General features: G+C 37.3%; 1 protein-coding gene across 2 annotated transcripts in view; it reads left to right on the forward strand.

Annotated features, from left to right (window-relative positions):
• Positions 1–14,330, forward strand: part of LOC127442900 (gastrula zinc finger protein XlCGF8.2DB-like) — a 37,175-nt gene extending 22,845 nt beyond the window's left edge. Inside the window, exons 3-5 of one of the 2 annotated variants that reach the window (XM_051701265.1) lie at positions 9,486–9,552; positions 10,789–11,884; positions 14,146–14,330. In XM_051701265.1, the coding sequence (XP_051557225.1) occupies positions 9,486–9,552; positions 10,789–11,884; positions 14,146–14,155 (1,173 nt within the window). In that variant the 3' untranslated portion in view covers positions 14,156–14,330. The remainder of the gene's footprint in view (positions 1–9,485; positions 9,553–10,788; positions 11,885–14,145) is intronic. The other variant, XM_051701266.1, reaches the window with a different exon arrangement.
• Positions 14,331–14,549: the final 219 nt, after the last annotated feature.

Genomic DNA, 14,549 nt, shown 5'->3' on the forward strand with positions numbered 1-14,549 from the left:
GGATGTGTGGAAGTGGGAGGGGAAAAAATAAAACTAAAAAAATAATAATAATTAACAATATCATTTTATACTCACTCCATCAGGCCTGTTTCTTTCAGAAATGTAATTAACTGTGTATATATTTTCCTCAGTGCTGCTCCAAGGATTTTTTTTAAAGTGAAGTTTTGTATGTCTACCTATTAAATGAAGTGTCTTGTTGAGCCCTGTGTGTCCAGTGATAACTTAAGAGATTGTTTAGCTAACATATCCACTTCTTCATTTCCTTTCACACCAACATGTGCAGGAACCCAAACAAACCATACATTCAAACCTTTATTATGTAATCTGTTTATTGTTTGATATATTTCATTTAGCATATCAAGTCTGCATGATTTCCCTGATTTTATACTTATGAGTGCAGACAAACTATCAGATGCAACTAAAACATTTTTTTTGATTATTTTCTTCTACCCACTGTAATCCTAATATAATGGCTACCAGTTCTGCTGTCTAAACTGAAAGATGATCTGTTGTTATTTTCTTGAAAGATTTTCCACATTGTGGGATGTACACTGCAGCACCTGTGTGTCCATTTTCAGGGTTCTTTGAACCATCTGTGAATATCATCATTTTATTGGTAAAATTCTTTTCTAAGTATCTTTGGACAATAAACCAGACAGGTATTTGTTTCAATTTATCTTTTATTTCCTCATGTAGTTGTAAATCAATAAATGGCATTATAAACATCCAAGGAGGGATATCTAAATATGGGACAGTAGGACAATATTGTATACTATGCAAACCTATTTTTCTTGCTTTCGCTTTCACAATCCATCCGAAACTCCTGAAATTTGATTTACTATGTTCCCAACACTCCTGTACAATAGTCTTTGCGGGGTGTGATTCATTATGCCCTTGCAGGTTAACCCAATATGAGAGCATAAGTTTAATTCTTCTAATACACAAAGGCATCTTTCTCATTTCAACCTGTATTGCCGCAACTGTTTTAAAATGTTTTAAAAGCCCTGCTACATATTCTTAGGGCTTGAGCTTGTTCTGTATCTAGTTTTTTAAGATTAGTTTCTGCTGCTGACATATAAGCTATACAACCGTAATCAAAAGTTGATCTCATAAAGGCCCAGTATATACTTCGCAATGAAGGCCTAGTTGCTCCCCAATCTCCTGATAAGCAACGCAAGATATTTTGGATTTTCTTGCATTTTGTTTTCATTTTATCTATGTGTTGTCTCCATGTAAGCTTTTCATCAAATAAAACTCCAAGAAATCTAATCACACTAACTTGCTCAAATTCTTTACCATATAATTTCAATGAAATTTGTTTATGTTGCTTAGAGAAGCAAATTATCTGGGATTTGATTGTAGAAAATTTGAAACCCCATTTATATGACCATTGTTCTACCGCCTTAACTGCTGTCTGCATTTTCTTTTGCATGTATTCTAGATTTCTGCCCCTAATCCAAAGGGCCCCATCATCTGCATATAGCGATTTCCCTATACCATGTTCAACTTGTTCAAAAATATAATTTATCACTATATTAAATATCAGCGGAATACATACGCTATGTAGCATTTCCATTTTCTACAAAGTGCAAACTAGAATACTCCTTCCCTACCTTAATTTCTATTGTTCTACCAAACAGGAAGTCTAACACCCAATTGTATAGTCTACCCCTTATACCTAATTTATTTAGTTTAATAAGGAGTCCTTCTTTCCAAAGCATATCATATGCCTTTTCGAAGTCAAAAAACACAGCTACTACCCTTTCTTTATTTGTCTGGGCTTTCCTAATCTCTGATTCTAGATATAATATAGAATCCATAGTATTTCTTCCTTTGCGGAATCCACTTTGATATGGTGAGAGTAAACCTTTAGTTTCTAGAACATATGCAAGTCTCTCATTTACCGTCCTTTCCATTGTTTTCCCTAACTGAGAAGTTAAGGCTACTGGCCTATAGTTTGATGGTTCTGACGAATCTTTCCCAGGTTTTAGAATTGGTACAATAACTGATTGTGTCCATGCTGATGGGATTTTGCCTGTTTCCCATACTCTGTTAAATAATTCAGCCAGTGAGCTATCTTCCATATGAGCTAACATTGTATAGCAGATATTATATTTTCCTGGAGATGTTTGCCGTGCATTTAAAAAGGCTTCTTTAATTCAAACATATTAAAAGGTAAATCTGTGTTATCCCCTATAATAATTATTTTGATTGCTACATGTGGATTTTTTTCAAGTATATTGTTCCTTTCTTGTTTAGCTTTGTCTGATAAATTTTCAGAGCTTTGAATCTTCACTAGCACTTGCGCTATCATCTCTGCCTTATCTATATTACTAATTGCCTTTTTACTATTTTGACATAATACCGGTATATTATGCTTTCTTTTTATGCCACTCAATCTTCTGATCATTCCCCAAACATCTGATAATTGAGTCTCTCTTCCTATACTATTGCAAGAATTCCTCTATTTTTCACATTTTGCTGTTCTTATATTTTTCCTAACTATTGCTTGTGCTCTTTTAAATTGTATTAATGTGTCTAATGAATGATGTTTCTTTAATTGTCTAAATGCTTTATTTCTATTTTTGACAGCTTTCCTACAGTTTCCATCCCACCAGGGAACACTCTTTTTCCCCTTACCCTCTTTACTTTTTGGAATTGTTTCCTCTGCTGTCTGTATAATTGTGGAGACCAGTTTTTTTCATTAAACAGATCCACATTTGTTGGATGCTTCCTAAAAAGTTCTTCACATCTACTTTTATTTATTTGAAATTTGTCCCAGTCAGCTTTATTAAAATTCCATTTGGATGTTTTTGTTGACTCATCCTGATATACTTCTATTCCAACTCTAATCATAATTGGATAATGATCACTAACAATTAAAGTTTTATTAAGCACATCCCATTTTGTAATACCTGCTATCTCACTTGACGTCAGAGTCAAGTCAATTGTACTATCTTTATTTTGAGTACTATTATACACTATATTGCCAAAAATATTCACTCACCCATCCAAATAATTGAATTCAGGTGTTCCAATCACTTCCATGGCCAAAGGTGTATAAAATGAAGCACCTAGGCATGCAGACTGATTCTACAAACATTTGTGAAAGAATGGGCCGCTCTCAGGAGCTCAATGAATTTCAGCGTGGTACTGTGATAGGATGCCACCTGTGCAACAAGTCCAGTCATGAAATTTCCTCGCTACTAAATATTCTAAATATGTCAGTGGTATTATAACAAAGTGGAAGCGATTGGGAATGACAGCAACTCAGCCATGAAGTGGTAGGCCACGTAAAATGACAGAGCGGGGTCAGCGGATGCTGAGGCGCATAGTGCGCAGAGGTCGCCAACTTTCTGCAGAGTCAGTCGCTACAGACCTCCAAAGTTCATGTGGCCTTCAGATTAGCTCAAGAACAGTGCGTAGAGAGCGTCATGGAATGGGTTTCCATGGCCGAGCAGCTGCATCCAAGCCATACATCACCAAGTGCAATGCAAAGCGTCGGATGCAGTGGTGTAAAGCACGCCGCCACTGGACTCTAGAGCAGTGGAGACTCATTCTCTGGAGTGACGAATCACGCTTCTCCATCTGGCAATCTGATGGACAAGTCTGGGTTTGGCGGTTGCCAGGAGAACGGTACTTGTCTGACTGCATTGTGCCAACTGTGAAGTTTGGTGGAGGGGGATTATGGTGTGGGGTTGTTTTTCAGGAGCTGGGCTTGGCCCCTTAGTTCCAGTGAAAGGAACTCTGAATGCTTCAGCATACCAAGAGATTTTGGACAATTCCATGCTCCCTACTTTGTGGGAACAGTTTGGGGATGGCCCCTTCCTGTTCCAACATGACTGCGCACCAGTGCACAAAGCAAGGTCCATAAAGACATGGATGAGCGAGTTTGGTGTGGAAGAACTTGACTGGCCTGCACAGAGTCCTGACCTCAACCCGATAGAGCACCTTTGGGATGAATTAGAGCGAAGACTGCGAGCCAGGCCTTCTTGTCCAACATCAGTGTCTGACCTCACAAATGCGCTTCTGGAAGAATGGTCAAAAATTCTCATAAACACACTCCTAAACCTTGTGGAAAGCCTTCCCAGAAGATTTGAAGCTGTTACAGCTGCAAAGGGTGGGCCGACGTCATATTAAACCCTATGGATTAAGAATGGGATGTCACTTAAGTTCATATGCGTCTAAAGGCAGATGAGCGAATACTTTTGGCAATATAGTGTATTTATACACACTAATCTTTTCTCATCTATAAACTCTTCTATATTTGAACCATTTACATCAGTATACCTACTTCCCCACAGTGTACTATGTGAATTAAAATCTCCACAGCATATTATTTTACCATGTATTTGTCCACCAATAGTATATATACTCAGTATATCACGATTAAGCCTTTTACATGGGTTATAATAATTAATAATTATGTCCTCTTGCCCTGCCCCTTACTGATATTGATTCTTGCTCTTTCCCTATATTAACTATATTATATTCAATTTCATTCTGCAAAAATATTGCCACACCTCCACCTTTTCCATCCTTCCTATCATTTCTTACGTTATTATATCCAAATATGACAAAATCCCATTCTCGCTTCAACCATGTTTCTTGAACACATATAACATGAGGTTTATCTTGTAAATTAGATATGAAATGTTTAAACTCCTGACCATTAGCAACGAGACTTCTTGCGTTCCATTGCAGTATATTTAATGTATTACGGTATTGCCATCCCATGTTTGAGAACTTGTAGCTCCCCCACTTAACATTTTCTCAACTGAATCACTTCCTAGGCCTTTGATTCCTAGATATTTATCTGCTGATTTCACTATTATCTTGATCTTCTCAGTTTTCTTATCTGTTTGCGCTGTACAGTTGATCACATCTACCATGAATAGGACAAAATCGCTTTTGCATACAATCAATGTATCCTCTTTTATCTTGACACACCCATCACATGATTTTGTTTTCCTACGTTCCGTAACTTTTTCCTTTGGTTTCTCTGTCTGAACGTTCTGAACAGGTACTCTTCTCACTGTTCCAGCATACGAAATCCCTTGTGAGACTTTCACTTTCTGTACTTCTGCAGCTCTCTTACTGGCTTCACATCCCCGATATGCTGAGCTATGCTCTCCTCCACAGTTACAACTTTTTAACTTGGCTCCATCTTCACACTTTCCATACTCGTGTTCACCTGCACACCTTCCACATCTTTGTTTCCCTCTTCATATTGCCGCCACATGTCCGTATTTTTGACACTTAAAACATCTCAATGGCGGGGGAACGTAGGGCCTGACTTCATAGCTCATATAGCCTATGTATACTCTCATAGGTAGTTTTCATTATTGATTTTAATCATTACTGCTAGACTGTCACATTTCTCTCCATTTATTGTTGTTTTTAGACGTTTTGCCTCAATCACGTTAGCTCCAACAACATTATCTTTTATTTGTTCAATTGTTACAGCTTTGGGTACCCCAGAAATTACTCCTTGAACAAATTTCCTGTTCTCAACCACTGTAGCTAGCACTTTTTCCCCCTCAATTTTATTTATTTTGTATTTATTTTAATAGCCTTACCTTGTTGTGTACTATCCTTGCACTCAATCAACATTGCTCCATTTCGCATAATTCTGGCACTTTTGATTTATCCTATCATTTTATTTATTGACTTGGTAAGTTGTATCGGGTTCCACTCACCAAACGACAACCCTTCTTGTGCCTGTTTAAGTATTACTTTGTATTCTTCCCTATTTCTGCTTCATTTCCTCCCATGCTGTGATCAATATCAGTTTCTTCACTATTTGAAATTGCCTTTACCTGCCTATGGCGTCTGCGTTTTCTGTTATTCTTTACTCCTACCATATTCCAGTCTTCATTTTTCCTGCTACCTACATCCATTCTTCTTGATCCACTGTCAAATCCGTCACTTCCTTCAGCCATCTCCTGTCCATTCACAGTCCAGTTGTTGCCATCCGCCCTGCCACCTCCTTGTCCTTTTCCACGTGAGAGCTAACAAACTCATTGACAGTTTATACACAGGCATTAATTGCAATTTAAAAAGCCACAGGTGTGGGAAATTAACTTTAATTGCCATTTAAACCTGTGTGTGTCACCTTGTGTGTCTGTAACAAGGCCAAACATTCAAGGGTATGTCAACTTTTGATCAGGGCCTTTTGGGTGATTTCTGTTATCATTATGATTTTAAAAGGAGCTAAACAACTATGTGATAATAAATGGCTTCATATGATCACTATCCTTAAATAAAAGACCATGATCAGTCATATTTTCAAAATCAATGCCAAAATTTTACAATTTCTGCCAGGGTATGCAAACTTTTGAGCACAACTGTATGTATGTATGTATGTATGTATGTGTATGTGTATGTGTATATATATATATATATATATATATATATATATATATATATATATATATATATATATATATATATATATATATATCAAGCCTTTGACACTTAGGACAATTGAGGGACTTGTACACAACTATTACACAAGGTGCAAACATTCATTGAATCTCAAGAAGACAACACACTACTGTACGCATTCTAAACTTTCTGTAAATATCTGTAATGTAGATTCTGAAGAGCAGTACTAAATAAAAAAAAATCTCTTACATTTGTATAAATTATGAAAGGGGTGTGAATGTTTATGAGTCAAAAGGGAATGCAAATTTATCTTCTCAACAATATATACTGTTTATTAAACCTTCGATGAATCGGTTATCAGCTGACTTCCTTTTCTTTGGTTTTCTATCTTGTTTCTGAACAGCCATCTAATGTTTCAGTTTAGGAGCCAATGGCTCCCAAGTAATTTTTTTAGTCTGGAGCCCTGGTAATGTATAAAAATGTGTTTACCACATGATAATCATTATGAAAATTTTAATCCCCAACAATAATCATCTTATATTTCAAAACTAAATTAGAAAGCAGTTCCAAGAATTTATCTCTAAAATTATAATTTGGAGGACGATATATCACACAACAAATTATAGGCTCTTTTCCTGATATTTTAAACGGAAAAACTTCAAAGGAAGAAAAAACACACACTTCGCTCAGTGCAAATTAAAACCACTGCAGTACCTACCCCTCTGCCATTTTTTAACCAGGTTTCTGTAAAAAAATAAAAATCTTAATCCAAGGATGCAATAAAAGTATTTAGAATACAGGTCTTGTTTGACAATGACATTTATAAGAGACATAGCAGTGACCGCTGGCAAAGAATAATTAAGAGAAGTTTTAATCACTATAAGATTATAAAAATGTACTGACCCTTTTTTTAGTAAGAAATAAAACGATTTCTAGATAATCAGTTTTCTCCCTTCTTCAGAAGTTTTTTGGTCACACAAAGCATACATGTATACACTACTAACAAGTCATTGAATGTTTATCTTCATTCTGATGTTATCAGATAAAACACAAGCACCATTTCTGTTTTGATGGATACCATCTACACAATATATTACCTTAAAGTTTTTATATTTACATCCTGCCTTCATAACACTAATGCTAGTGTGCTAACCTTGGCTTACCTTTTTTATAGTGTTTTATGATGGTATTTGTGAAAATAGGCCACGTAAGATCATGTAAAAATTTTTTATACTTATTTGTTAAAAGATGAAAAAATACATTTATTGCCACTGCAAAGATGGGTATTGAGTGATACGTTTATATGTATGATACGAGTGTTACTATGGCAGAAAGATAGGAGGATTATTCACTTGCAGATTATAGATAAAAGAATAGTAATTAGAGGCACATCAATAGCCGCGTTACCACTATTGGGCCAAATGAGGGTGTGCTAGTGCATGCCAGGGCCAGTTGCGTTCCCACTGTCACGTGCGCCGCCTCAGGCTTTGGCCTTTGGCCCGCCAGTTACCCTTGGGCTAAACGAGGCCAACTGGGGTGTGGCCGATGCCCAATATGGCCGACATATGAACATGTGGTATCATTCAACTCAGCATCAAAACCATGATGCTTCCTCCACCATGCTTCACAGTTGGGATGAGGTTTTGGTGTTGATGTACAGTGCCATTTTTCCCCCGAATATAGTGTTGTGTGTTTCTGCCAAAAAGTTCCATCTGTCCATAGTACATTATTCCAGAAGCTTTGTGGAGCATCAAGGTGGTCTTTCGCAAACTTAAGACGTGCAGAAATGTTTTATTTGGAGAGCAGTTGCTTCCTCCACGGTGTCCTCCCATGAACACCATTTTTGTTCAGTGTTTTTCTTATAGTTGACACATGAACAGAGATATTATCAAGTTCAAGAGATTTCTACTGATCTTTTGCTGTTATGTTTGGGTTCTTTTTCACTTCCTTCAATACATTGTGCTCTTGGAGTGAACTGTGCAGGATGCTCGATGCATGATTGAAAACCAGATCAAGTAAGAATATCCAGCATCCGACACTGAATAATACAGGCTAACTGCATACACGTACATTAAAGGTTAAACAGTGCAGTAAATAAGAAATGAGTAGGAGCATGCAAGTTGGGATTCATGTTTATCCACATTTTTCCTGGGGGTCTTACTGGGGAAACGAATGTGGGTGGGACTCCTGCCAGAATTTGTTCTACAGCATTTCCTAGCTCTGGCTGCAGTCATTTTTGACTGTTTACAGCTGGTAATAAGACGCATTTCGGATGATCCGATCGCAAATGGTCAGTGCTAAATATAGTTGTAAACGGGGTGCAAAGTTTTTTGTGATTGGATCACAAAAAATACATACAGAGGTAGTCAAAAACCACATCGCATCTGAGGTTTAAGATGCCATCCTGCTGCATCCCAGGCGGCAGTGAAGCACCACCTCTCACCAGTCAATCACCTGCTGAACAAATGTTTAATTTAAAAGGATTTAAAAAGAAATAACCATCCGATTGGAAAACTTGAAAAAGCGATTACATACCCAAGGATGAGAACTTCACAGCTCTTCCTCAGTGGGTCTGTCTGATTGGAACATACAGGGTGACAAGATGACAAGCACACACATCTGAAGCTGAACTTACACAGGTACTCCACTAAAACAACCAGTAATTTTGCTTAGATTAGTTTGTGCTTAGATTAAATCTCCACTGCACCTGGGAGAAGCAGCGCGCCGGTTTTGTTCACGCTTTCTTTGTCTTCATGGCTTTTTTGCAGTTTGTTAATGTTTAGTAACACACCGATATAGTGATTGATGTATGTCCAAATGAAATCATACACGCTCTCCTCAAAATCCCAACACCACAATGAAAGAATGAATGGACGTACACCGTAACAACATCTGTGTTTACTTGACAACGGAAGTAACGCATATATTTCTCTCTAAGCATCGCGGGATATAGGAAAAATGTGGATAAATGCTGCCAATATTCTCATTGTCCTAAATGAAGATGCGTTTCAAAACGAACAGGGATAGCTCCAGGTTTTACAACTGAGATCTGCGTGATAAATCATTGTAAAATTATGTTTGTTAAAGAAGAGAGTGAGGACATGAGTTATCCAGAACCATGCAGTTCAAATGCCATGAAAGATGAAGAGACTGAGGAACAAAGAGGTTGGTGTCCATTCTTGAATCTTCATTGTCTGTTGATGAGCATTTCACACAATTTGGTAGCAGTAGTTCAGCCCTACTCAACGATAACAGTGATAACAGAAAAATCATAGTTTATCCTTCAATGAGATGCCTTCACGCAAATGCTTATAAGAGATCTCCGTCGCTTCACCGCAAAATGCTAAAGAGAGTGAACAAATCTTTGACTTCTCACTGGAGCAGGTTTGGAATTAAGATTGGATATATCTCTCTTGTTTTTGAACGTGTGTCTGTGTGATGTGGAACCCCTGTGGTGTTTATTAGTTGACAGTTAAATGCTGGGTGATAAAACAATAGCGATATTTATAGATATTTTTTTTTAGATATTGATGATAAACTTTTGAATCATTTTCTATGTTTAGCCTATGTTCTACATCTAGATGATCGGATCAGGTATGTGTTGCTAAAAAACGCAAACAGTTCGGCAAAGTTTTACAAACAACTAGTTAACTGAACCACAGTCATGAAATCAGCCTGTTAAATATTAGAAGGCAGCCCTGCTGTCATAGAAACTGGCAATGAGGCTCGGTAGCTGCTAGCTAGCAGCTAATTTAATATCGTTCTGTACCTAATAAGACAGCACTGACAATGCAGTACAACAGCTATCGACTGAACACAACAACTCCAACATCAACACCATTATGGTACATTATTTATGTACTATTTATCTTTTTTTTTTCATGATCTATAGCGGTGTCACAGGCAAGTAAGTATTTCTTCTTCATGTGATGTTTATTGGAGTTTGGAAATCCAGCTTATGGTGCAGTACTGCCACCTACTGAGCTGTAGTGTAGAGCGTCACAAAGACTATCAGTAGAGTCAAACATCAGTTGAAGATGATGAAATTGGGAAAATTAGGCCTACTATAAAACAAACAATTAATATTTTTTAAAAACTATTATAATTATGTAAAATGTTTACTATAAAAAGTAATGATACATTTGCAGCCCTCAAGACTACAGCTCATAGGAGCTGTATAAATAACCGTGTAATCAATCTAGAAAAACAGTATAGAAAATGGTTTTAAAAAATAAAACAAAATGCACGTAACATTGAATTACTGAAACCTTGCAGCTCAGATCACATATAAAAACATCACATTAAAATAATTCTTGACACTTGTAGATTTCTGCTATAAAGTTTGGGGTGAGTTTTATGTTCTTAATTTTAATATTTGTCCTTTTTATCTTTTCATTTTAGATCTGATGGACGTTAAAGAGGAAAGTCAAGAACTGAATGAAGTGGAAGAGAAACACCATCCAGATCAGACACTTTATAGTTTCAAAACGGAACAAAACACTTTTAGTGGCTCACAGGCTGAAAATTATTTCTCACAAAAAAGAATTAAAAGAACAAGAGCCAAAAATTCTTTCACCTGCCATCAGTGTGGGAAGAGTTTCAAACGTAAAGAAAATTTAACTAAGCACATAATAATTCACACTGGTGAGAAGCCTTTCAGCTGTGATAAATGTAGGAATACTTTTACACGTAAATCAGGTCTTATTAATCACATGAGAATTCACACTGGAGAGAAGCCTTTCAAATGCCATCGGTGTGGAATGAGTTTTACACATAAAGAAAGTGTTCCTAAGCACATGAGAATTCACACTGGAGAGAAGCCTTTCAGATGTCATCAGTGTGGGATGAGTTTTACACATAAAGAAAGTGTTACTAAGCACATGAGAATTCACACTGACGAGAAGCCTTTCAAATGCCATCAGTGTGGGAAGAGTTTCAAATGGGCATGTAGTCTCAAAAATCATCTGTCCTTGCACTCTGGAGAAAAGTCATATAGCTGTGATCAGTGCTGCAAAACATTTTCTTCAGCTTCACTCTTAAGAACACACTTGAGAATTCATGCAAATGAGAAACCTTACTTGTGTTCACTTTGTGGAAAAAGTTTTTCCTATGTGCACAATTTTAAAGAGCACCAGAAAAAACACACCGGTGTGAGAGATCATGTGTGCTTTGAATGTGGGAAGGCCTTTTACAAAGCTTATAACTTGGAACGTCACAAAAGAATCCACACTGGAGAAAAACCTTACAAGTGTTCATATTGTGGAAAGAGTTTCAGTCAGTCAGGAGCCCTGGAAGCACATGAGAGAGTGCACACTGGAGAGAAGCCATACCACTGCACTTCATGTGGGAAGGGTTTCACTAATTCTGGAGACATGAAAGCACACGAGAGAGTGCATACTGGAGAGAAGCCATACAACTGCACTTCATGTGGGAAGAGTTTCAGCCAATCAAGCACTCTACAGACTCATAGAAAAAAACATTGTCCAGTGTTGTCAAAGTGAGCAAAGTTCGTCTTTATTTGCCTTTGAAATGTGATGAAATTTAGAAAAAAGAAAGAAAAATAAAAAAAAAACAAAGTGGGCATTCTCTGAAAAGAACAATTACAATGTTCGGTTACTGTTATTTTATGTAAGGGGTAGAAGGACATTTGTATTTTTTCAACAAACAAAAGGGAAGTCAAAGTATTTGTTTAGAAAACTATTGTTGTTGATGCTGTAAAATGCAACAACTTTTGTATGAATTATTTTCTTTTATACAGTCTTCCATCTAATAAATTTGTCTAAAAGAAACTTGAAAAAAATAAAATAAAATGACTATATATATATATATATATATATATATATATATATATATATATATATAATTTTTACTGATCAAATAAGCAAAATTGTCACATTAACTGTTAATACTTTTTGTTCAAAAGGTCAGTTTTTCTTGCTTCCATTGAAAAGCATACTACTTAAATGTTTGAGGTGTTGTTGATATGTTGCTTGTGTTTAATGTATTGTCTTATTATAGAACAATCTGGAGAGGCTGGAAAGCTGTAATATACTGTATTATGATGCAAAAAGCCACAAGCCATCATATTATAATCTAGTTGCAGCAAGCGCACATGCTCGAGGGACAAGAGTCCCTGCGCCAGAGTGTGCCTCAGTTGGGTGCAGTTTCAGTCACTCCCCATTGAACAGGACACTTCATGCAACTCATAGAAGAGGCGCTGACCGCACAGATAAATGCCAGTTTCAGAGTTTGTAGTTATTTACATGACCTGGTTCTTTTTTTTTTTTTTTTTCAATTTGGTATGCCCAATTCGCTGTAAGTCCTCATGGTGGTGTAGTGACCTCAATCCGGGTGGCGGAGGATGAATCTCAGTTGCCTCCATGTCTGAGACCGTCAATCCGTGCATCTTATCACATGGCTTGTTGAGTGCATTACTGCGGAGAAGTTGCGTGTGTGGAGGCTTCACTCTATTCCCCGTGGCATCCACGTACAACTCACCACGCACCCCACCGTGAGCAAGAACCACATTATAGCAACCACGAGGAGGTTACCCCATGTGAGTCTACCCTCCCTAGCAACCGGGCCAATTTGGTTGCTTAGGAGACCTGGCTGGAGTCACTCAGCATGCCCTGGATTCGAACTCACAACTCCAGGTGTGGTTGTCAGAGTCTTTACTCGCTGAGCTACCCAAGCCCCACATGACCAGGTTCTTTATTTTTTGAAGCTATAACGCATGAAATATAACTACAATAAAGATTTAACGCCGGGGTGTTTCCTTTAAAGACGTTCGACGCTCCAGCTCTGCTTATCCCACAACGAGAGTGCTTCTGTTTTACTTTTTTGGTATTTTTGTATAATTCCCTCATAATTTGCGATCTACATCACCTGAAGATGTTAAGAAAGTTTACAGTGCGTATGGACTGTGAGCTGTGTGTTCTTCCTATGCTCAGTCAGGCACGAGCTGCAGTGCTCCTATCGCACGCCATCATTAGAGTTTCATATGATCTCGTTACATTAAATGACATCAAAGAACTATTCGACAACAAAATTTTGTTGACAATTTTTTATTATCGCCTTTGTCGATAACGTTGACTCGTTGAATCGTTTCACATCCGTGCCCAGAGAATCCCAACATCTTAATCCGTCCCTGCTCTCTTGCTCTTCTGTTGCTTTCCAGCTCCACTTACAAATCTGAGTGTATCTTGTCCATGTGAAGTTTTGCACAACAAAACAGGATGCTATAAAACAAGGAGTCATCTTTTGTTTTTTGTTTTTTTGAAGCGTGTCAGCTTGGCTGTTGTCACATTATGTTCAGGCGTTGCCTCAATAACTTTTGTACACAAATGACAAACAAAATAACCCACATTTCTTAAGCATCCTCACAAAACATATTAAGAGATTGTTGTCTATTAACATATTTTATTTGCAGCTGATTTGCATCTTTAAGATTGTGTTGCTGTAAGACAGATTCAATTGTTGTGGTGTTTGCTGGTTCGTTCTCTTGTTTTCCTGTTCTTGTTGTTCCTCTCTCTTTCCTTCAATAGACTCTGCTTGTTAACACCAGGTGTCATCACTAATCATCAGTCATCACTCAGAGAGTGTACCTACTTTATCTCATTAAATGTTTGGCCAATTCAACACACACAGAGTAGATTCAACACTACTCAGTGTTAGTTTTTAACACTGCTGTAGAGTGGACTTGAGGGGACACCAAGGAGTGTTAATTTAATACCGGGGATTTTGCTGTGTATGATACAGGCTTTACTGAGAAGCAGCCAATGGCACAGCACCTCTGGATGAATGCGTGGGTGGAAGGGACAAATTCCTAGGAAGGAAACTGGTGATTGATAACCTAAACTACAATGGAAGTTTGAAAAGCTCTTGGATGACACCGGCAACAAGTTACAGTTGAAGTCAGAAGTTTACATACACCTTAGCCAAATACATTTAAACTCCGTTTAAACTTCAGTAAGTCCTGAAATTTCATCGTAGAAAACATTGCCTGTTTTAGGTCAGTTAGGATCTCTACTTAATTTTAAGAATGTGAAATGTCAGAATAACATAATAAATGATTTATTTCAGCTTTTATTTCTTTCATCACATTCCCAGTAGGTAAGAAGTTTACATACACTTTGTTAGTATTTGGTAGCATTGCCTTTAAA

This window comes from Myxocyprinus asiaticus, chromosome 6 (assembly GCF_019703515.2).
Source record: "Myxocyprinus asiaticus isolate MX2 ecotype Aquarium Trade chromosome 6, UBuf_Myxa_2, whole genome shotgun sequence".
In the NCBI taxonomy this organism is placed as follows: domain Eukaryota; kingdom Metazoa; phylum Chordata; class Actinopteri; order Cypriniformes; family Catostomidae; genus Myxocyprinus; species Myxocyprinus asiaticus.